This window comes from Ascaphus truei, chromosome 5, assembly GCF_040206685.1.
Source record: "Ascaphus truei isolate aAscTru1 chromosome 5, aAscTru1.hap1, whole genome shotgun sequence".
Taxonomy (NCBI): Eukaryota; Metazoa; Chordata; class Amphibia; order Anura; family Ascaphidae; genus Ascaphus; species Ascaphus truei.
In genome coordinates, this window is record NC_134487.1 from 30,358,477 (window position 1) to 30,383,350 (window position 24,874).

At 38.9% G+C, this 24,874-nt stretch overlaps 1 protein-coding gene across 3 annotated transcripts in view; it reads left to right on the top strand.

Moving 5' to 3' along the window:
- The window catches only part of SEMA3A (semaphorin 3A), a 280,469-nt gene extending 257,474 nt beyond the window's left edge, over positions 1 to 22,995 (top strand). For all 3 annotated transcript variants that reach the window (XM_075599556.1, XM_075599555.1, XM_075599554.1), the window contains exons 16-17: positions 13,982 to 14,124; positions 19,412 to 22,995. In XM_075599556.1, the coding sequence (XP_075455671.1) occupies positions 13,982 to 14,124; positions 19,412 to 19,867 (599 nt within the window). In that variant the 3' untranslated portion in view covers positions 19,868 to 22,995. The remainder of the gene's footprint in view (positions 1 to 13,981; positions 14,125 to 19,411) is intronic.
- The last annotated feature ends 1,879 nt before the right edge of the window (positions 22,996 to 24,874 follow it).

The following is a 24,874-nucleotide window of genomic DNA, read 5'->3' on the forward strand; positions in this document are numbered from 1 at the left end:
TGACTCTTGAGCACCGGTTTCCTAGAGCACAATATGCTCTGATATCTTAAAGGAGATGTTAGACTGACTATAACTACATTTATTTCATTTACGGACCCATTTACAAATGAGGGCGGTAAATATCAAGACGGCTACTACGTGTGTGTGCATGTGGTGCTTTACCTGTGATTCACAGGACACCTGAACCTCCGCTGCTGGGAGCCTGGCATGTACCTGATCCGTCTGGTAATAGCGCTTCCACCTGTGCGGGCTTCTAAATATGTTGCATAACCCCGTCACAGGACCCAATACAAGAATACACGCAATGGTATAGATAACAGTTTACTACATGCAGATAATAATAGGAATAACAAGGTAACACCCTCACCAAATATACCACGCACAGCCGTAACCCCACCGTGCCCTCCAACACAATGTCCACAATGAAGAATGATTTATAAACTGGATACGATGGCTCCTAAAGGCCTGAATGAGGATATGAACCTAGGATGTTTTCTGTAGGATCCTATTACAGTTTATATATTTATATATACTGTATATTAATTTTACGTTGTTGCTTGTGTTCCCTGTACCTGTTTGGGTTACTATGTTGCTTCAGCTGTCATGGTACTCATTGTACATTTTTTTTGACTATACTGTATTTTGTAGCTATTTACATTTTTTGTCCTCTGTGCAGCATCTTCCATTGATTTTATTACTCCCCCCTATTCCCTTCCCGTTTACATCACTTGCCCTCACTTTTGGTTGGTGTATTAACTGTTTCTGCACGTGATCTGTGCAGGTTTATTCCATGTTTCAGGCCCCACTGCCATTTCCAGTACCATAGCATGCACATTGTTTACTTTGGTTGCTATGACAACCCGTGCGCTTTGCGGGTTTTATTATACCCTGTTGCAGGGTACATGCAACTACACACGTGGGTTTCTTGATAAGGCTCTTTTATTTTGCCTTGAAAAATATACAGCACACAAAACAAAAATAGCTCTTTTTCAGCAACAAACGAAAATGGCTTTTCCTTCAGCAAACCGAACAAAACAGTTTCTCTTTAGCAGACAGTTTATATATATGCAGCTACCCTTTTTCTATGCAGGGGACAGACAGTTCACAGTTTCACTACTTTGCTACTCAGACCTTGTTTTCAGGAATCACTTTAGCAGCTTACTCCTCTCTCATCAACAGCAAGCTCCATGTGTCTACAACCTGGGTTTTAACACACCTTGATTAGGCAGCTGGGATCCAACTAATTGTCCTGAGGTTCCCAGCTGAAGTTTAACCTAGTCAGTGCTGCACTGCAGACTAGACATTGGTTTTCCAGGCATATAACTGGTGGCTTTTATTTACCCTGTCACATACCCCATCAGGTGTTGTGCACCAGAACTTTACTGCGGACTTTGCTTGTGGATGTTCCTCCTATTTGGACTGATCAGGGCAGCGACATCGGCACCTGACTTCAATAAGACATTAACGGAGGAATCAGCAGAGGAATTCCTGGAGCACGACGATAAGCACTCCGCAAATTCACATCGCACATGCGCCAGAGCATCACCATGGTATCGAGGACGCTTCCCAGGACATGGTCATGTGAGCGGGTTGGGACCTATAGGAGGGCTACATCACGGCTGAAGCTGGTTCTCTCTGATTATGATTTTCACATGCATTTTTGCCCGTTTTTTGTTGTTTTTCAATTAGTGGGTGTGCTCTTGGTCACTAGGGTGGTGGGTATATATGTCACTAGCTGTCACTTGTTCTTTGCACCCCCCCCTGAGGAAGTTCCCCTTGGTCATATGTGCAAATTTATTTAATACAATTATCATTTATTGATTCCTGTTGAGTCCTGTCGCCTCTTTGCTGCTTTTGTAATGTATGCTTTATTTTTTTCTATGGTACAATCACCTGTACATTACCACATTACTACAGGAGTGCCAGTGATCCTCTATTCATATATATATATATATATATATATATATATATATATATATATATATATATATATAGTCAGATAAGACAGTTGGCACTCCAATAGGTGCTGGTAAGCCACAGGTGCATGTCCCATATAGAGAATGTAGTTATACGTAACCGTTCCGAGGACTGGTAAACAAGAGACAGCACTCAATGTTGAAAATCAAAGTGTATTAGTGATAGTAAAAAGACATCCAGAAAAACCCCTGAGGAAGGTCCCATTCTGTAGGACCGAAACGTTGGGTTTCTGGATGTATTTTTGCTATCACTAATACACTTTGATTTTCAACATTGGGTGCTGTCTCTTGTTTACCAGTCCTCGTAACGGTAGCGGGGTACCCCCTGGCTACAATTCTACCCGAAGTGCTGGCAGTAAACCCTGGTATTTACAGGCTTGCCAGTAGTTGGTATGGGGTTTTCCCCTTCACCTTTAGTACTGCACTTGAGTGACAGCAGGGGGTGGTACATCCTGTTGTTGCTGGGACAATGGGGTGCCCGCCTTCTGGCTGTACTTAAGGGCAGGACCACCCGAGATTTGGAGGTTGTTCCTTCCTCTGAGGAAGGCTGGTCACATGACTGGGAGCCTGAGATTGGGGCCTACCCATGTGCTCTTCCCTGCGGGGAGGAGTGAGTGTGAACCAATACCTCTGCCTCCGCTAGGGAAGTGGGGAAGAGCAAGGACGTCTGCGGGTGCCTTTGGCCTGTTGTGACGTCCAGGGACCATCTTCAGTGATAGCTGATCTGAGAGACTGTATCCGGCAGAAGACTGCTGAGTGCCTGTTGTGTTACTGCAAAGTGTGTAGTAATAAACCATTCCTGTTTGCAATATAACTCCGGCCTGGTGTGTGATCTAACTGGGGGGGAGAGGTAATCAGTTCTACCATGGAAGATCATCTCATTTCCCTGGATCCTATGGCAGATATAGGCGCTGCACTGCTAAGTATTATGTGGGATATGAACTCCAGAAGCCTGTTTCTGTATCCCCAAGTCATCGCGGACGACTCAGCCCTCCTGTTGCCAGCAGGTATATGCACCATACACCATGTAATGGCCCCTATCTGCGATTGGGGGTGGAATACCGTTACAATATATATATATATATATATATATATATTTATATATAATCAAAAAATAAATAGATGATACCGTTCTGTGGCTAACGAAATGCTTTTATTTGTGCGAGCTTTCGAGATACACTGATCTCTTCTTCCGGCGATGTTACAATGAATGGAAGATACCACATTGTACCGCACTCAAATTATTGAAGCTCGGCTAACACGGTACTGATACCTCTACATATATATATATATATATATATATATATATATATATATATTGTTTCTTGTTTCCTTTTTCACCCACCATAACTTGAAACATATATACACACACACGTGGGAAAAAGAAAGTACACCCTCTGAATTCCATGGTTTTACATATCAGGACATAATAACAATCATCTGTTCCTTAGCAGGTCTTAAAATTAGTTGAATACAACCTCAGATGAACAACACATGACATATTACACTGTGTCATGATTTATTTAACAAAAATAAAGCCAAAATGAAGAAGCCATGTGTGAAAAACTAAATACACCTTATGATTCAATAGCTTGTAGAACCACCTTTAGCAGCAATAACTTGAAGTAGTCGTTTTCTGTATGACTTTATCAGTCTCTCACATTGTTGTGGAGGAATTTTGGCCCACTCTTCATTACAACGTTGCTTCAGTTCATTGAGGTTTGCAGGCATTTGTTTATGCACAGCTCTCTTAAGGTCCCGCCAAAGCATTTCAATTGGGTCGAGGTCTGGGCTTGACTGGGCCATTGCAACACCTTGATTCTTTTCTTTTTCAGCCATTCTGTTGTAGATTTGCTGGTGTGCTGGTGTGATCATTGTCCTGTTGCATGACCCAATTTCGGCCAAGCTTTAGCTGTCAGACAGATGGCCTCACATTTGACTCTAGAATACTTTGGTATACAGAGGAGTATGGTCTACTCAATGACTGCAAGGTTCCCAGGTCCTGTGGCTGCAAAACAAGACCAAATCATCACCCCTCCACCACAATGCTTGACAGTTGGTATGAGGTGTTTGTGCTGATATTCTGTGTTTGGTTTTCGCCAAACGTGGCGCTGTGCATTATGGCCAAACATCTCCACTTTGGTCCTGTCTGTCCAAAGGACATTGTTCCAGAAGTCTTTTATTATTTTATTTTATTTATAAAATATTTTACCAGGAAGTAATACATTGAGAGTTACCTCTCGTTTTCAAGTATGTCCTGGGCACAGAGTAAAACAAATAATACATGGTTACAAATACAGTTACATAAATGAACATTGTATACATTATATACAAGACATTGAATGCACAGTTAAAGAAAATATATATTATGGGCGTATGAAACAGTTACAGACCAGATTAAAATGTGAGACAGCCTTAGATTTGAAAGAACTTAAACTGGTGGTGGATGTGAGAGTCTCTGGTAGGTTGTTCCAGTTTTGGGGTGCACGGAAGGAGAAGGAGGAACGTCCGGATACTTTGTTGAGCCTTGGGACCATGAACAGTCTTTTGGAGTCTGATCTCAGGTGATAAGTGCTGCATGTGGTAGGGGTGAGGAGCTTGTTCAGATAGCTGGGTAGCTTGCCCATGAAGAATTTAAAGGCAAGACAGGAAAGTTGAACTTTGCGCCTAGACTCTAGTGATGACCAATCTAGTTCTTTGAGCATATCGCAGTGATGTGTGTTGTAGTTGCATTGGAGAACAAAACGACAAATTGAATTGTAGAGGGTGTCAAGTTTGCTAAGGTGGGTTTGAGGTGCCGAGCCGAATACTATGTCTCCATAGTCAATAATTGGCATTAGCATCTGCTGTGCGATACACTTTCTTGTGGTTTGTTCAGATGCAACTTTGCAAACCTAAGCCGTGCTGCCATGTTCTTTTTAGAGAGGAGAGGCTTTCTCCATGCAACCCTTCACAACAAACCATACTCAATCTTTTTCTAATTGTATTGTCATGAACTCTAACATTAACATGCTAACTGAGGCCTGTAGAGTCTGAGATGCAACTCTTGTTTTTTTTGCAATTTCTCTGAGCATTGCACGGTCTGACCTTTGGGTAAATTTGCTGGGACGTCCACTCCTAAGAAGATTGGCAACTGTCTTGAATGTTTTCCACTTTTGAATAATCTTTCTCACTGTGGAATGATGGACTTTAAATTGTTTGGAAGTGGCCTTATTACCCTTCCCAGATTGATGGGCAGCAACAATTGCTTCTCTAAGATCATTGCTGATGTCTTTTCTCCTTGGCATTGTGTTAACACACACCTGAATGCTCCAGACCAGCAAACTGCTAAAACTTCGGCTTTTATAGAGATGGTCACACTTGCTGATCAATTAATCAAGGGCATTTGATTAGCAGAACCTGTCTGCTACTTAGCTTCTTAATTCCTATGGAAGCAGTAAGGGTGTACTTAGTTTTTCACACATAGCTTCTCCATTTTGGCTTTATTTTTGTTACATAAATCATGACACGGTGTAATATTTCATGTGTTGTTGTTCATCTGAGGTTGTATTTACCTAATTTTAAGACCTGCTAAGGAACAGATGATTGTAATTATGTCCTGATATGTAAAACCATGGAATTCAAAGAGGGTGTACTTTCTTTTTCACATAACTGTATATATATGCTTCAAGTTATGGTGGGTGAAAAAGGCAACAAGAAACTTCCACCGTATTGCAAATAGCAAATAAAAAGATCACTTGTGAGCACATTCACATGTCTTAGGCAAGTCTGCAACCCTGCCTTTCACCATTATCATGACAACAAAAGAAAAATAGCCCCAAGGAGAGCACTCTCACACTATATGTAAGAGGTGTACCTAAGAACCATGTGATGAATGGGAGGAGTGAGTGAATAAAATACATTTTATTTGAGTCGTAACTCAGAATGATTAAAATATAGGGGAACGCTGTGGGTCAAGTGAAATACTCTTATGAGCCTCCCTTCCCCCCCCTCCCCTCACCCGCCCCTCCCCTCCCTCCCCTATATATATATATATATATATATATTAAGGTTATGGTGGGTAAAAAAAGTGACAAAAACCCTCCACAGTAAAGCATATAGCAACTGTAAATATTACTGTATATTCATTTGCATGTCTTAGACAGTGTTGCAGACCTGTCTAAGACATGCCAATGAATATATAGTAATATTTACAGTTGCTATATATATATATATATATATATATATATATATATATATATATATATATATATATATATATATATATTTATATATATATGTTCTTTCTGTGTTTTGTCTTCTCATAAGTATGGGTCATTTCATGCCTAGAACTATGCCAATGTAAATCCTATCAGCAGGTCCAACACTACCAATGTTATACTATACTATATATATATATATCCACATAATAAGTTCAAACAATGTTAAGTGGGACTGAAACTTCAAATATTTGTGGGTTAATGGGGAAAAAAGATAGACCAAGGTCTCCCCCTGGTGGAGGAACTTAGGTAAGGCTGGCCTGAGTTGAAATTTAGTAAAGGGTGAATGTGTGTAAGTTCAGCCATCAAACTTTATTATTTCTTCGTTTAAACCTTTTGTTATTACAAAAATTTGCATTTTTACATCAGTAAGCTATTTTTTTTTTATTTCTGTTAGTCACATTTTTGAAAAATCTAAAAAATAAATTTTTTTATAAAAGACAGCTTTTTTTTTTTTATCAATCTCAGATACATTTGTGAAAAGTCAAACTTGTGAAGAAAACGCCATTTACGCAGCGGATTTGAACTTTTTGCAAAAAAAATGTCTACCTCTATTGAAATGACAATAATTTATGAAGAAAAAGTAATATGTAACACATACGATCTGCCTTACACTTTAGCAATCCAAGCTCTTTCTTGAAAAAAATTTTTTTAATGCAGCTTTGAAGCAGGGGGTCTTTGTCGCTGAACCCCATTAATTTCAGCTCAGGGGACCCCCTGCTTCTGGAGATACTTACCTCCATAGTAGGTGTCAGTTGTGTCTCTGCTTGGCTACAAGGGATCATGTAATGGCTGCAGTTCACAGCTCCCGCACCCTACGGGCCAATTGGAAGCTATTACATCATCAGGTTTGGCTTTCTATTGGCCCGGGCAATGTGGGACCTTTAAACTTTAAAGTCCAGCTAGCTCAGCTGGATGGACTACAGGCACCTACTTTGGAGGTAATTATCTCCAGAAGCAGAGAGTCCACGGAGCTGAAATGAATGGTGTTCAGCTTCGGAGACCCCCTGCTTTCAATCCTGGGTAAAAGATTTAAAAAAATCTTTTAAAAAAAAAGTTTGGATTGCTCTTTTACTGGACCCACAATATAAGCACTATGTACTGTATAATTCATGATACTGGTTGTTGATCTATGTGGTGTTAAGTTTTTAAAACTAAATTTATAACAAAACAAACATTACAATTGTAGGAAGTGAGGCTTTAACTTTATTGCCTCTTGCATATCCAGTATTCTGCACCTTAATAGAACAATTTGTGTATGATATCCTATGAAGACTTCTGGTACTTCATGTATGGGTATTCCATTCTTGGCAGTATGTAGTACCACTACTTATAATAACCAACTCAGAGAACCACTACTGTTCTATTTATAAACGGAAATAGTTCCTTGCTTTTGAAAGAAAATGGCTCTCATCATAAATATTCCATAAATTTTCTTTTAAAATATGGTTACGCCAAGTACCAATATTTTTTAAATGTAGAGTTTTTCCCAACATCTAATTATGATATGTATCATGATGCTTTACAAATATAATCTTGTGGAATTGTAATTGAATTTCCTACTATAACATGGATAGTTCCTGATTGGCTGAACTTTAGCACGTTCGTGCTTGTTTCTGTAAATGCTACCCAGTGTATTCTTAAGTTAACATAAAGAATTTAAAGGCCATCAGAAATCCTTAAGCATGAAACATCTTCCAGTACTCACTGGGTTCATAGGCGGCAGCATATTTCTCTATGTGCCTTTCTTTTTTACTTCTCCCATAAGCATTGTAAAAAGAACAGATAATTACTTATTCAATAACAAACTGAAATTAATAATTGAAATGTTACACAAAAGACAAAGCCCTTTATTCCACTGTAATTCAAAATTACCCCAAATAAAACACAAAAAAGGCATTAAATCAGTGTCGTGACCCCTACAAAAGCATGTTTCTCGTCCCTATGTTGGGGAGTTTGTTTATTGCTATATGCATTTTTGAATATATAGTTCAGTGGAAGTTCTTGCCATGTTTGTATAATTAGAAAATGTGATTGCCGGGACATCTGAAACCATTAACATATGATATTTGCTTACTTTTATTTATTTTTTTCTCTGTGTAGTTCAGCTGACTGTATCCACCATCAAAATGATGAAAGCTAACAAAAACAAACACAAAGAGCTGTTTCACACAAGTTTATTTTTTTTTTACATTGGCTTCTATTTATACAGTTTTCTTGGACTCGACTTCCACATACACAATAAAATAATACAAAATGGGGTGTGCACACCAAAGGAATGATGAACAAAAAAACGAGAAAAAACTAGTTGAAAAGGAAAAAATAAAAGCTATTTAATGAGATGCACCAGTACATCAGGGTATGCCCCAAAAGGTAGCTTATAAAATCAAGACAATTCCATGCACGCTTTACATTGTATCCTGTGCCATTTATTCTAAATCACATATACTTTCCAAAAGAATCAAACTGAGCAATGATGTAACTATTAAATACACAACTCTTAGGTGCAGGTACACTAAGCAGTAACACTTATTAATATATACAAAGCATTTTCCAATTATTTAAATTAGCATATTTCCAAGATAGCTATGGTACAGTACGTTCAGTTTTTTTTTACAGGAATATCTCTCTCCGAAAATCTTAACCATGTGCTATTTAAAGGAGTAGACATTTTTTTTAGTTGAGTTATTCCCATTAGTGGATAAGTACAGCTCAACCCGATTATAGCGTGATCCGCTATAACGCGGATTCGCTTATAACGCGGTCTGAGTGTGGCTCCCAAACATCTCCTACCTTTCTTTCCCCCTCACAACCATGCAGGCTGAGGACGCGACCCAGCTCTTCAAGCGGTGCCATGTGAATGACATCAGCTGGGGTTGGTGTTGTTGTTTTTTTCGCGATCCCGGTTATAACGCGGTGGCAATATGTGGACCCCAACCACCGCGTGATAACGGGGTTCAGCTGTATTACTATTACCATCAATTTAGGTTAGAATTGCACTAAATAGCCTAACAGAGCTTAATGTATCTGGGCTTTAAAGGAGCAAATCTGCCGTTTAATTGTTTTTAATTTTTTAACACTGGTTTTAAGCAAGGCATCTCTGGAGCTGAACCCAATTAATTTCAGCTCTAGGGACCCTCCACCCTAACTCCGTAGAGAATGTCGTTAGCAGATCTGGCTGAGCTAGCTGCCGTTTAATGTTTAAAGCTCCTGCATCACGCGGGCCAATAGGAAGCTGAACCTGATGTCTACAATAGGGTGCAGGAGCTTTGAAACTCTGCCGTTACATAAACCGTGGTAGCCGAGCGGCGGCAGCTACCGGCACCCCCATGGAAGTCTGTATCTCCGGAAGCATGGGGTCATGGATGGCTGCTTTAAGCAGCATATAAGGGTGATGAAAGAAAAAGAATGAACTCAGCCATGTCAATTTTCTTTACCATTTTAGCAGATTTCTGTGAAAATCTCAAAACAACAAACCGTATTTCCTCGATTTTAAGACACCATCGATTTTAAGATGCACCATTGATTTAATAAAACATTTCCCTCCCTGCTGCAGCTGATCCAGCTTCTCGCCCGGCCGGTACTCCAGCAGAGCCTCCTTGCAGCCTGTTTTTTTGCTAATATGATTCTAAAACGCATCCCGATTTCAGAAATGTTAAAATATGGAAAAAGGTGCATCTTAGGATCAAGGAAAAACAGTATATTATACAATGTACACTAGTGATGTACCCGGCATACCCGGCCATATTTTCCCAACCTGGAAATTACCCAGACCCGGCCCAAGGCACTGGAACTCGGTTCCGGGTAATTTAGCAGAAGAGGAGGACCGCAGCTGACGGTGGAAGGGGAGGAGGATGTCAGCCAGCGGAGGATGACTGCGGGCAGTAGAGGCAGAGAAGGATGGCAACCTGCACAGTATGACAGCAGCCAGCGGCGCAGGGAGAGAAAGATAGCAGCTTGCGGCGCAGGGCGAGGAAGATGGCAGCCTGCACAGGATGACAGCAGCTGGCGGTGGAGGGAGAGTAGGATGGCAGCCTGCAGAGGACAGCAGCAGCGAAGGGAGAGAAGGATGGCAGCCAGTGGCGGTGTGAGAAGAGGACCATGTGAGCAGAGCGGCATAGGAGGACAGCCAGGGAGGAGCTACACAGTAGCAGCGGAAGACACTGGATACCCAGTGTAGCAGCGTCCGTACCAGGATACCCGGCCGGGTAATTTTTATTTTTTATGGACCCGGTCCATCACTAATGTACACTATATCGTCTGTTCTTACTAGTATGTCTTAGAAAAATCCCCCTTAAGAATATAAAAAAAAAACATACCATTAATCCGCTAGTTTTGGGGAAATAATGAGTACGTTAGCCATATTTGTCTAGTAAAAAATGTAAAAGAAAATGTATCAGCGTATATTGTTTGAGATGCTTTTTAAATGTAATTGTATATAGTGAGTTGGACCGCACCTTAAGATCAGTCAATGTCTCAAGCTCCATATTTGGGAGCATTGCTCCAGTACTTGCATTAAATATGTAATGCAGAACATGTTGGATATTAAAGGAGTTAATTATGGAGTTTGTCCTTTGTTTCCATTTTTGTTCATTTTTCAATGTCTTTTTAAACCTCTTCCCTGTCAGAGAGGCAAGGGAACCTGGGAAATACAGTACATACCTGGCACCTCTGACCGTGAATGCCTTAATGGTATCTTAGGTTTTCTGTTGTTGTGTTTTATGCCAATTATATTAGATTAAATTCTAATATGTAGATCTGACTGCTGCGTTAACCATCCAGATGTGAGTTGACTCCACATGCTCTGCTCTGATTCCTCTCTATCTGTTGTCTCTTGGTTTCCACCTTTTCTTTGTTATTTCTACTTTACTTCCCCCAACCACTTGTACTATCATTAAAACATACGTGTCCTAAAGGGGAAAACTAGAGATGATGTTTCATCTTGGGTGGTTTGGTGCAGTGCACCTCTACTTAGAGATCGCATTAAAAAAGGAGTGTTCTGATTGGCTACCAGAATTCTCCTTATTTACAGCCTCTTACAGGTTACATTGGAATTGTGACCCTGTCACTTTGTGTACTGGTGGTCTTTCCATAAATTACAACGTGTAGGAATGTTTCATTACCATTATGCTTCTATCATTGAGATCCTCATGCTTTATGTCAATCAACTGCCATGAACACTCATATTTTTTTTTAATTATGTGGTTGATTTGTTTTAAAGTTTAAGTGTATAAACATCTTTTTCACTAAAGTCTGCAATGGGGATAATAGCATGTAATTGCAAAGGGATTTTCACAGTGTGATTAATAATCAAGAAACTGTGATTTTGTGAAAGGAAATAATTAGTACAACAATTTAAACAGCATTGTTTGTTTTCCCAATTCATTGGCTAGAAATATATTATGGAGATAATTGATTGGAGATTGCTTCCTCAATAACATTGCCACTGATTGTTAATTGTTCCCATAAACCTGTATGCAACAATATCCAAGTGCAGTATGTTACACAAATCCTGTTTTGACCATACAGTCACAAAATGAATTTAGCTGAAAAACCACAAGGCTTGATTACATAAATTGCAAAGTCTACCTCCCAATCTTCTTGTAAAATGTGTTTCTGAAGCTAAAGAACAATGTAAGTGCTTTGGGGAAGGATCAGCTCTTATGCTTTATACAATTTACATGTCCTACATTTTCCTCAAATAAAAACATTACAAGTTCTACTAAGTGGGAAAAAGGAGAAAGACTCATAATACTCATTACTGTGAGCCAACATGTAGCTTCAAACATTTTTGATATTTCATGATTTTAGAATATCCTCTTTTGCTGCATTAGAGAATTGGGAATACAGTTTGCTTCCTACTTGGCTGGCCCTCTACAAATTAAATCTAGACTGCTATCACGAACACGTAAACTTAGCAGAATGTTTCCATTCATTCACAGTTCTTTACTAGCGTTTACCAAAAGGACACCTCTTAGTGTTCTCGAAGGAGGACACATTGTTTTATTAAGCATTGTGAAATGTGGAACTGCTCTTTATTCAAAATGTTTATCAAATATTGATGGTTGAATACACATAAGTTATTTAAAAGGTACTTAGAAACTATTAAAAATTAGTTTTATTTGTTATTTATATTTCTGGGCAAGCTGCTTGAATTAGTTCACAATCTGGTATTTAAGAGAATAATTTACACGTGCTCATGTGCAGACCTGTCTGAAACATGTTAACGTACTCATAAGTGATATTTTCATTTGCTGTATGCTATACGGTTAAGGGTTTTTGTCACTTTTTTTACCCACCACAACTTATTTAACACATACCCATGACAATTTAAATACATTTTTGTTGCAGAATGCCATTGATTATTATTTTTATTATTATTATTATAGACTGATTTAACAACTTGACCTTTAAACATACCTGTAAAGTTACCTATTTATTGAATTAAATATAAATAGCCTTGTTTGTCCAGTTGCGATAGTGCAGAGAAAATTACTATTTCAGTTTTAGGTAATACAGTTGTTATTTGGACTAACAATAGATATTATAAGACAAGTTTTCGAGAGTTCTCCTCTCTTCCTCAGGTCAGCAATACTGATTTACGGAGATTCCATGAGCTCTGTGACGTAGCTAGACATTCACGGTCCCCCAGGCAAAAAACATTCAGGCCCCCATTAATATTAATACTGACTGCAATTTTTTCTCCCTCCCCATCCTCTATCTCATCATCCCTCCTCATCTCTCCCATCCCTCTTTGTCATCATCATCTCTCCCTCTCCCCATCATCATCTCTCGCAATCATCATCAGCTTTCAGTTGAATGCATCTAATTTGCATATGAATAGACTGTTGGGTTATTGTTTCAAAAACCCAGTGTGGCCAGGGTCCATGGGGACAGATTTGGGAACCACTGCTGTGTATACCGTTACTTTCTAAAAAGATCTCTAACCTTTTCTTAAAGATATCTACGATATCTGCAATCATGGGTAGTGAATTCCACATCTTGACGCCCTTACACTGCCCTTACTCCAAAGAGCCCTTTGCAGCTGGTGTAATCTCTTTTCCTCTAGTCTCAAAAGACGACCCTGTGTCATTTGTATAGTATTTGGTATGATAAGTTCACCATTGTATTGATTTTGAATATATGTGTTTATATTAAACATATCCATTTGAGATGTCTTTTGTAATGTAAACAAATCCTAATTTAGTTTTCTGATAAATCAGACCCTCCTTCCCATTTATTAATATGTCAGCTGCTCTCTACACTTTGACCAATTTTATAATGTATTAGTTATAGTAAAGTGCCCAAACTGTACTCCATGTTGAAGGTGTGATCTTACTAAGGACTTATACGGTAGCCAAAGTATGCTGTCTTCCTTTCCATCTATATCAAGTGAACCAGTTGCCAGTGCTGGTGAAAAGTTTAGTTCCATCCCAAATAATTCCAGTACGGTGGCTTCCTAGCATATTACACAAGGGCCATTTAGTGATTGCTTTCAATTTGGAATGTGTCAAAATAGTTCTATTAGATTCATTTAGATCATTCCACCTCCCCCCCCCCCCCCCACTCTAAGCTCTTGTATTCATTCAGGGCCTAGATAACACATGTAAATAGAACTGTTATTCTATCAGCATGGAGAGACTCAAAATCTGGCAACACGTTTTATTTATTGATAGAAAATAGTGTAAAGATGAAGTTTCCTTTAGTAAAAATATTGTTCTGGCACGGTGTGTTTCCTGCTTGCAGATGATCCACACAGTCAAAACCTGGAGGAAAAAATCATCTATGGTGTAGAGAACAGTAGCACATTCTTGGAGTGCAGCTCTAAATCACAGCGTGCCCTGGTCTACTGGCAGTTCCAGAAGCCGAATGAAGAGAAAAAAGAAGAGGTAAGAAGAATCCATACTACTTTCATTTCATATTTTACATTGCCTGTATCGTGCTGTGTATTTTAATGTGTCTGTACAGTATGTCTTTATGGCAAATCCCTTTGTATGTAGTTATTGTAACGTAAAAAGATCGTCTTCATTTGGATACTGTGTTCTCATTAATATTATTCTTACTTACACTGATAATGACATGACATCATTAATAAAATGTACATAAATTCTAAGATACATTGTGACTATATTAATATGGATATTTGATGCTTAAAGAGGCGGTCCAATGGGCCATTTAAAAAAAAAAAAAACATAAATCATTTTTTTTTGTTCTAATACAGTATATGCAGCCTTTACTTGCCTTACCGTTATTGAAAACGAATTACCTAAGCTGCCGATCGATTCTTCCTCCCGTAATTGATCAGCACAGATCCTGCTTCTCTGGGTTTACTAAATGGCTGCCTTTGAGTTTCAAATCAATCCTTCACTCAGTGTAACACAGCAGCTACAATGTATCCTTATATTACTACGGCAACATTATCTATTGTTGCAGCTTGCAGCTCAAACTGCTGGGAATATTGGCAACAAATTATCACAAGCAGGAAAGTGTTACATAGATCTTGCACTGCTGGGGAAGTGTGCTAAAACCTGCTATAGAAATCAACGGATGCTCAGTATATTAAAACATTAAACATGTAATTGAGTTGAATTGAAATAATGTAGTAAGTACCATCTAATAGCACCGAACTAATTTATTAAAAAAAAACAAAAAACACATGTACAGTAGGATATTGTATGGATTGCTCCTTACAAAAAAAAAAAAACACTTGTTTATGTAACACCTTCAGTACCATTTTGTGATGGCTCTTTGATCATTTAAAATATGTACTAGTGTAACTAGCGTTGAAAATAGCTTTCCTGGAAACCTGATTGCAAAAACGTCTTTCCTTTGGGGCCAGTTCGTGATTTTTATCTAACAGGAAATAATACATGAGAATTGCTAAAGTTGCTGTGATCATGACTAAAAGTTATAAAGCAGTTTTTTTTTTTTAGAAAATCACAACTGGTGTTTTGTTTCAAGTATCCAAGAATAACAAATACAACTAGTAACTTAGTAAGTAATGTCATAATGTGGCCCTAATCTGGATGAAAAAGGATAGTTAAAGCAGCATTTTATTCAAAAGAAATCAGTTGTGTGGTGTTAGATAATATTCCCTACATCCCTACAAAAAGGCCCCCACCACCCCAATACATTTTAAAAAGACCCCACTACCTCAATACATTTTAAAAAGACCCCCACCACCCCAATACATTTTTAAAAGACCCCCACTGAACCAATACATTTTAAAAAGACCCCCGCTGCCCCAATACATTTTAAAAATACCCCCACCACCCCAATACATTTTTAAAAGCCCCCCACTGAACCAATACATTTTAAAAAGACCCCGCCACCCAATACATTAAAAAAAGACCCCCACCACCCCAATACATTTTAAAAAGACCATCACCACCCCAATATATTTTAAAAAGACCCCCATTGCCCCAATACATTTTAAAAAGATACCCACTGCCCCAATACATTTTAAGATGACCCCCACCACCCCAATACATTTTTAAAACAACGCCACCGCCCCAATACATTTTAAAAAGACCCTCACCACCCCAATACATTTTAAAAAGACCCCCACCACCCCAATACATTTAAAAAAGACCCCCACCACCCCAATACATTTTAAAAAGACCATCACCACCCAATATATTTTAAAAAGACCCCCATTGCCCCAATACAATTTAAGATGACCCCCACTGCCCCAATACATTTTTAAAAGACCCCCACTGCCCCAATACATTTTTAAAAGACCCCCACTGCCCCAATACATTTTTAAAAGACCCCCGCTGCCCCAATATATTTTAAAAAGACACCCACTGCCCTAATACATTTTAAGATGACCCCCACCGCCTCATTAGATTTAAAAAATAACCCTACCCCCCCAATACATATAAAAAATACACCCACCCACAAAAACATATTTTAAAAAAACAGACATACCGAATACATATGGGGGGCCCTGCAACACCACTACCGGACGACAGCAGAGTAGCCTGCTGCAGACGGCTCGCAGAGGACAGGCTCAGTGCCAGGAAGGTGGGGGGAGGGAGGCCAGGGCAGAGTATGCCGGTAGGGTCCAGGGGGGCAGAGTATTCCAGAAGAGGGGGGTGGCAGAGGATGCTGGTAGGTTCGGGGGGCAGAGGATTCTGGTAGGGGGGGCAGAGGATGCTGGTTGGGTCTGGGGGAGGGGCTGAGGATCAAGAATGCCTAGGGCCTGGGTGGCTTTGAGGGAGGTAAGACACATTGGGGGCCTTCAGGCTGCAGCACCACTGCCCACGGCCGCCGGCTGTGACACGTGACCGTCGGGGAGCACTACCTCTTTTGAAATAGACGGCCATATTACGTGCCCTGGGAAGCACAAGCTTCACCGATTGATCACGAGAGAACGGATTGATCGGCAGCTTAGATAACTGCATTAAAGGCCAGGAATTGCTGCATTTATTAAAATAAATAATAATAAATTGGTAAAGAGGAAATTCCCCTTTATATGTTTCTGCTTTTTTATGGAGTAAATGGAAATGCACCTTAAAACAGGGCGCATACAGACCCCCATTCAAATTATAGAGAGGCTGAAATTGGCTACTGATTTATTGTATTACCCACGGGGGGGCAACTCCAGTCCTCAAGGGCCCCCAACAGGTCGGTTTTCAGCATATCCCTGCTTCAGCACAGGTGATATTGCACTGATTGAGCCTCCTGTGCTGAAGCAGGGATATCCTAAAAATCCAACCTGTTGGAGGACCATGAAGGCTGGAGTTGCCCCCTCCCCACCCCCCGTACTGTATGACCTTTGCATTGGCATTATCTTGACTTTCGATGGGAAGTGCTCGCTAAGTTATTATTCTCTGTGGTGCTGCGTGCAGTATTTGTAAGTGTTTCTGGTTCATATAAAGTCTATAGGAAACATTTGCATTTAATTTAGTCAAAAGAAAAATATTTATTTTATTTTGCTTCTTTGCTGCTAATGGAGGCTTTAGAGTGGTCTGAACTTTTTTTTTAGAAAGCTTTCAAAAATAAACATAGTTGAAATCACTGAGGCATAGATACTTTTCAGGTGTGAAGCCTAAACATCGGCAACATTTTGGTTTTCACGGTTCTGTTTACCACCCAGCAGGGACTGCATGTGAGGTTTTTTTTTTTTATATCTGTCGGACCCATTTTTAAAAAATAAAATAAAAATGACACCCAGACCACCCTAAATGTTAAGAACTTGGAAAATAACATACTTTGTTCAGTTGGGAAATTAGGATGATCTGGGAAACAGACCATATTTTGCACTACTCGGTGAAAACAACTGTTTGTCTTTATGTATGTCTTATTTATATAGCTCCATTAATGTACATAGCGCTTCACAGCAGTAATACACGTGACAATCACATAAATAACAAATAATACAAATAACAGAACATGGGAATAAGTGCTTCACACATAACAATTAACATTTAGGAAGAGGAGTCAACAATATGTTGATTAACAATATAATACTCGAAATACAGAAAAAAGAAAATGATCAGGGAGGAGTATAAATTAAAAATTTGCAGTTTTTGCATACTCAAAAATAGTAGGCACAAGATACTAGAATTCTACATAGGGCATAATCTATGCAAGCTCCAATGACTGCCCAGCAACTTGTTAAATGATTAGCAGGAGAAGTGTTAAATCAAAATAGCATGATTAATATTGAGGCAGGTATTACCCTTTGAAGAATATTGATTGCTAGTATTTTGGAATGTCTTCAAATTAGCTTAAATGTTGTGTTTTTTTATCAAATGTTTGCAAACATTCACAGTGCTTACAAATTGTACCAATTTCATCCAATTATGTCAACAGAATTTCATGAATTTTGACAAGATGTTGCCACTTTAACAGAATGTAGTGAAAAAGGAAGTATATTAATTTCACTGTGTTAAACTTCTGCGACAATTTGGCACGTTTGCCCCACTATCTCCTTCCACATTACTGTTGGAAGTTCACTCATACACCCAGTAGTGCAAGCATGATGCCTAGGGGTCACACTTGACTCCTCTCTCTTTCTCCTCTCACATTCAAAACATATCTAAAACCTATCGGTTTTTCCTCTACAATATCACAAAGATACGCCCTTTCCTCTATTGCTCACCTGCTAAAACTCTGACACAGGCCCTTTTCTCTTTCGTCTCAATTACTGTAACCTCCTGCTGTCCGGCCTTCCTGCTTCTCACCTGTCTCCCCTACAATCTATCCTAAACACTGCTGCCAGAATCACGCTACTCTTTCCTAAATTTGTCTCAGTGTCTCCCCTGCTGAAATCCCTCTCCTGGCTTCCTATCAAATCCCTTATCACACATTCAATTCTCTTCCTCACTTTTAAAGTTTTACACTCTTCTGCCCCTACTTACATCTTAGCCCTAATTTCTCGCTATGCACATCCCGACTCTTGTGTTCCGCTCAAGGATGTCTTCTCTCTACCCCCTTTGTATCTAAAGCCCTCTCCTGCCTTAAACCTTTCTCACTGACTGCCCCGCACCTCTGGAATGCTTTTCCCCTCAATACCCGACTAGCACCTCTCTATCCACTATTAAGACCCACCTTAAAACACACCTACTTAACAAAGCATATGAGTAGCTCTGTGGCTAACACCTGATACATAAAGCTTGGCCCCTTGCAGACGCACTTACCAGTATGCCTTCCTACTGTATCTGTATGTTCCTCCTACCAATTAGATTGTAAGCTCTTTGGAGCAGGGACTCCTTTTCATAAATGTTACTTTTATCTCTGAAGCACTTATTCCCATGATCTGCTATTTGTATTATTTGTTATTTATATGATTGTCATGTGTATTACTACTGTGAAGCTCTATGCCCATTAATGGCGCTATATAAATAAAGACATTCATACAGTACATACATACAATGACACACTATTTGCTAATCTGACATGGTTACAGAAATACAGAGTTTGGATTTATTTATCTGATTTTTGTTAAAAATTACTGAAGGTGGGTAGTCTAAGTTTCCATTCCTTAAACAACATATCCCCCACCATTGATAATGGTATTTTAAGTATAAGGCCTCCCCATAATGTAGTCCCCTTTTAAACATTAGTTACACTTACGTTTGCAATTTTATATGAATATGTTAAACTGAAGTTTTAAATTCACACCCAAATAACGGTAAAAATGTACGTGGTTATTTTTATATTTTTCAGATGAAAGTGGATGATCGTTCTATAAAAACAGACCATGGCCTTCTGCTGCGCACTCTCAAGAAGAAAGATTCAGGAATTTATTATTGTAACGCTGTAGAACATGGTTTTATGCAAACCCTGCTCAAAGTAACTTTGGAGATTATCGATACGGAACATCTAGATGAGCTTCTTCACAAAGAGGATGATGTGGACCCCCATAAACACAAAGAACCATCAAACAGCATGTCACCAACTCAGAAAGTCTGGTATAGAGACTTTATGCAGTTAATTAACCACCCAAATCTCAATACAATGGATGAATTCTGTGAGCAAGTTTGGAAAAGGGACCGCAAACAACGTCGGCAAAAAAATGCCAATGCCCAGGTTAGCACCAATAAGTGGAAGCACCTACAAGAAAACAAGAAGGGTAGAAACAGGAGGACCCATGAATTTGAGAGGGCACCAAGGAGTGTCTGAACTGCATTACCTCTTCAAACCTCATCCGAGTAGGATTTGTATAGACATTTAACTGGAAAAAATGCAATATTCATGAACTTTTTCATGGCATTATTTGGATGTTTACAAGGTGGGAAGCTCACACAATTTTCCACCAAGTCGAAATAAAATACATTAGTTACTTTCCAAACAGACTTAGACTACATAGTCAACATTTTAAAGACAACGTAGCTCAGCTTGGTTTCCCCATTTCTCAAGCAATTCTGCCAGTTTCTTGTTTTTCATGCTCCCTTCCCTTCCAAGAAGAAACAGTTCATTTATCATCCTGCCATTGAAATGATAAAAGCCTTTTTGTCGGCCATCAACACCTTTCCGGAACTAGAACTGATGCTGTACATCCTTGTTATGACGATAAACACCGTAACATTAGATTGGATACATGAATTTATTTTTATCTAACATTCATGCGTTTATTTGTAGAAGGAGATGGGACTTTATGTGGGAATATAAAAAAAAAATACAAACCAATAACTACAACAATTAAAATGTCCATCATTCAGCATACCAGTGGAATTTACTGATCTACTACTGATGTCTCCTTCCAGCTTTGATCTAAAGTTGTATTTTGCTAAACTATAATTTAATTGTACTATGACAAATATGCAGTAAATGTTAGCTCTCTTTTTTTTTATAACTGTAGCATAGACTTTGTCTTGCAGATATTCTTCTTTGTAATTATTTGAACACATTTCTTTATTTTTCTTGTTTTGTTGGAGAATTATTGTAAGCAGTAATGCATTGAACACTCACCAAGCCTATGATGTATCTATGAAAATAACATCTTTTACAATTCTTACATAAGAAACTCTCTTAGGGCTCCAAACTGAGAAGATTTTTTTTTTAAATTGTTTTGTTTAAGATATTCTGAATAAAGTAAGGAATGTTTTTGGATCCAATGAAGAATCTATGAGGAAGATAAGTAATAGATCACATGAACTTTTCATACGCTTTGTGATACATAAACTGGGGCCAGGCTATTAAAAATACAAACACACTACATTTTCAGAACATATGGGAAACTGTTCAACAAGAACATTTTCAAAAATGGAATAGTTTGCAAAAAAAATAAAAATACGAGCAGTATTGACCATAAAAGAAGAAACAGTTTTCAACGTTTTGCCCAAGAGCTAAAAACTGCATTAAGATAACATTGTGACTTCCCTGGTAGAGTTCTTGTTTTAGTTTTTCGCATTCTTTGTAAACAATACCGAGAGTATTGTGCCACTACCTGAATAGACATGTTTTATCCAGGATTTGAAAACGTACAAGGTAAATCATATGCATTAGGTATTCGACTTATTTACTAAACAGTGGTAGCTATGCAGTGCACGGTAAGAACCTTGAGTGTTATTCAGTAAACACACACAATAATAATAAAAAGAAATGCAGAGGGTATTGTCACATTGAAGCTCCCACTGAGCTCAATAAGAGTTTCTGTTTGATAGTGACTAAGTAACCACTCTCATAGTTTAATTAAGTTTACTACAGTTACTAGATATACAGCAGTATAGCTAACACTTGCCTTTAGATCCAAAAACTTTAGTAAAAAATCCATGTATATACTATCATTTACATTAGATAAACTTGTTTTGCTTTTTAAAGCGAATCCCATCATAAAGCCGAGTCTTTAAAAGAGTTTAATAATTCTGTTTTATAAACAACATTGCAGTTAGCTTCAATTGAAATTATTTGCTGTTCTAACAGATATTGTGTATTTTTTTTGGCCATATTGCATATCAATGATATATTGGAGAATATTGACTGAAGTGTGATAAACATTGTGGCTCCTTAACAGTGATTCTAGTGCAGCAAATGGCCTATAAAGATAATTGCACTTGATTCACTGTTCTCTGCAGTTTTGGAACGAATGTAAAGGTACAATATGAGAAACATTTGAAGGTGCAGATATACGTAGTACAGTTTTTGCACAATTTCAATTTTAAGTTCCTTGTTCATCTATCAAGTATTAAAATAGAACGGGGGGTGAACATGAATTAGGCATGAATGGGTCACCTTATTTCAACTCCAATATATGCCCGATTAAGACGTCCTTCCATCTCTCACTGATTCTGAGTCTCAAAGATTTCAATGGAGCCAAAATGACCTTTCCACTGATTTGGGTCCTTAGAAGCTGGCATTAAAGCTGCAAAATGTTAAACAAAAAACTCCTATATGTTCTTTTTAAAAAAAAAAAAATTACATCAGTTCTGTAGTACTATATAATATTGTCTGCATTTTTTTAAAAACTCCTAATGCCATTTTTAATGATTTTTTTTAATGCACTGATCATTCTGTGGTTGTTATAGCAACCATTTACAAAGCCACACCCACTTCCTCTTTTGAAACAGGCTCTGATAAACACCTTTTGGACCTCTGCCCTTTGGCAACAAAGTATCACAAATAGATCTGTTGCTGTGTTCTAACCAGCAGAGTGTCTATTAATCTGAAAGCTGGAACACTAATGTGTTACAATTAGTAATATAATGTTACATAGTTACAGCATTTCACAGACTGCAGCACAAATTAGAAGGCGGCAACTTTGTTAGTCACACAGATTTAGACAGATTATTAACAGGAGCACCAAACGATTGCCAGCTTAGGTAAGAATGTAGAATTATACATTGTCACATTGTCACATGCTTTACATTACATTTAAACATAAGAGAAAAACAAAAGGGGGGGGGGAATATACCAGTTTTGTCCAGTTATAGCTCAAAGTTTTTTCAGTAAAGTTAAGTTGAAAAGTACATACTCTCCTTACAATCCTGCCCCGCCCACTTTGCGAGCCAATCAGCAGTTGGATGTATGAGGTAGGAGGGTAAAACGGAGGAAGGTCCACCTTTGGGGAGTCTCGCCACGTGTGGTTTCAAGGTTGGTTTGATGGAATACACGCACATGCACACACTTGGGACTGTTAAAAAAAACTATTTTCTCCCCCCTCCCCTCCATCTCCCCCCTCCCCCTCTCTCTCCCTTCCCTCCCCCTCTCTCTCTTCCCTCCCTTCTCTCTCTCCCTTCCCTCTATCCCAATACCTTTTTCTCTCTCTCCCTCTCTCCCTCTTTTCTCAGGGTGGCTACCTTCTACTGAAGGGCAACCCGGAGAAAAAAAGAATCCCTTACTTGGTGTGGCATGGTGCGGTGGCGTCTCCTGGCATCCTTCTACAATTCCCTCTCCAATCGCAGTGAACATGTCTGCCATGGCACCCGGACGCTATGTGACATCATGACGCTATGCTGCACGCCGGGTAGCGTCATGACATCACGTAGCGTCCGGTTCAATGCGGCGTAATTTCACGCCGCGCAGCCATGTTCACTGCAGTTGGAGGGGGAATTGAAGGGGAATAACAGAGAATGCCTATAACAACGCGGCCACACCACACCGCAGCCCTCCGCCACCAGGAGATTGACAATGCCAACCCATAGCCTAGAGGTAAGTGCCCGAAACCCGGAGTCTTCGGGTCAAACCCAGAGAGGTGGCAACTCTGCCTTTTCTCCCTCTTTTCCCCTTCTCTCCTACCCTCCCTTCCCCTTCTCTCCATCCCTACCCCTTCCCTCTTATCTTCCCCCCCCCCCTCCTAATAGGAGCATGGGCTCTTTTTGGATATCATGTGGCTCTCCACGTGTTCTTTCAAGGATGGTTTAATGGGATATATATATATATATATATATATATATATATATATATATATATATATATATACTGTATATACATACAGTAGCACTTGGGACTATTGCACACAATGATTCTTCCCCAACTCCCTCCATCCCCACTCTTTCTATCTATCCCCATCTACACCTCTCCCTCCAGACATATAAAAGGTAGGCGAAAGTCGCTTGTTGAACCCAAACTGTGTAGAAACGCCATATTCTTGGTGAATTCAAGATAGGAAATCTTGCCCATACCCATTTATTCCTTTATATTTCAACATGTCAACCCATTTGTGCCCTGGACATAAGTTATAGCAACAGTAGCGTTGTTGTAGATCTTCATTAATGAATGGACAATAACTGCATCACAAGGTGGATGTGCACAAGCATATCTCACCAACAGTTAACATGTTATTATTTACAGTTTCGTTTAATAAATTAATCTCTTTTATTTTTACTATGGAACATACTATACCGTCTGAATGTTAACACATTTAAAAACACAATACAAATAAAAAGCTCTTTTTAATTGTGTCCTAATCTGATGTGATTAACGTCATCATGAATTGAGGATTTTTTTTTTGTGAGAGATGCATTTTTCCCCTCTTTGTTTCTTTGGCAAATTAATATAGCAGAAAAGGAGTGATTACAATGGCAACCAGCCAGAGACTCATTTTACACAGTATATAGTGTTATTTAAATTCTCCGTTATTTATTTTGTGATCATGTCTCCTCATTTTAAATACTTGTGTAAAAGTTTCTACATTGTACGAGATCACTGTGGATCCAAAACCGGTATTTGATTCAGAATATTTTTGGCTATGGGTTAATTCCTGCACATATATTTTTTTGCCACAATGCCTCTTTTCAAGGGTTCCCTTAGCACAAGGTGGTTAGATAATGGCACGCGTGTGCTGTACTCTCCTTATACCCACATATCCTGTATTACCAATGCGACCAATGGCATGTGGCATAGAGTGCAGAGTTAGGGACATCCAACTTCTCTAATTAACTGAAGCAGCTGAAGGTAGGAAGCACACCCTTAAAGAAATAATTCTGCATATCCTTATATATACAACCTGTCTTCCTCTCTCATTTTCATGAACATTGAGCTTTTTTATTTTATTAGCCACCAACGACTGCAATATTGAATAGAATAGCAAGCATAGGTCATTTAAAAATTGGCATAATAGTTACTGTACAGATTCATGGCCCAAGTGGAGCAGCTACTGTATGTAAAAAGACATGAAAGAAACCAATTGCATGTGAATGAGCAGGTTATTGTGATCCCATTTATGCAGTATTTAGTGATATCAATGGT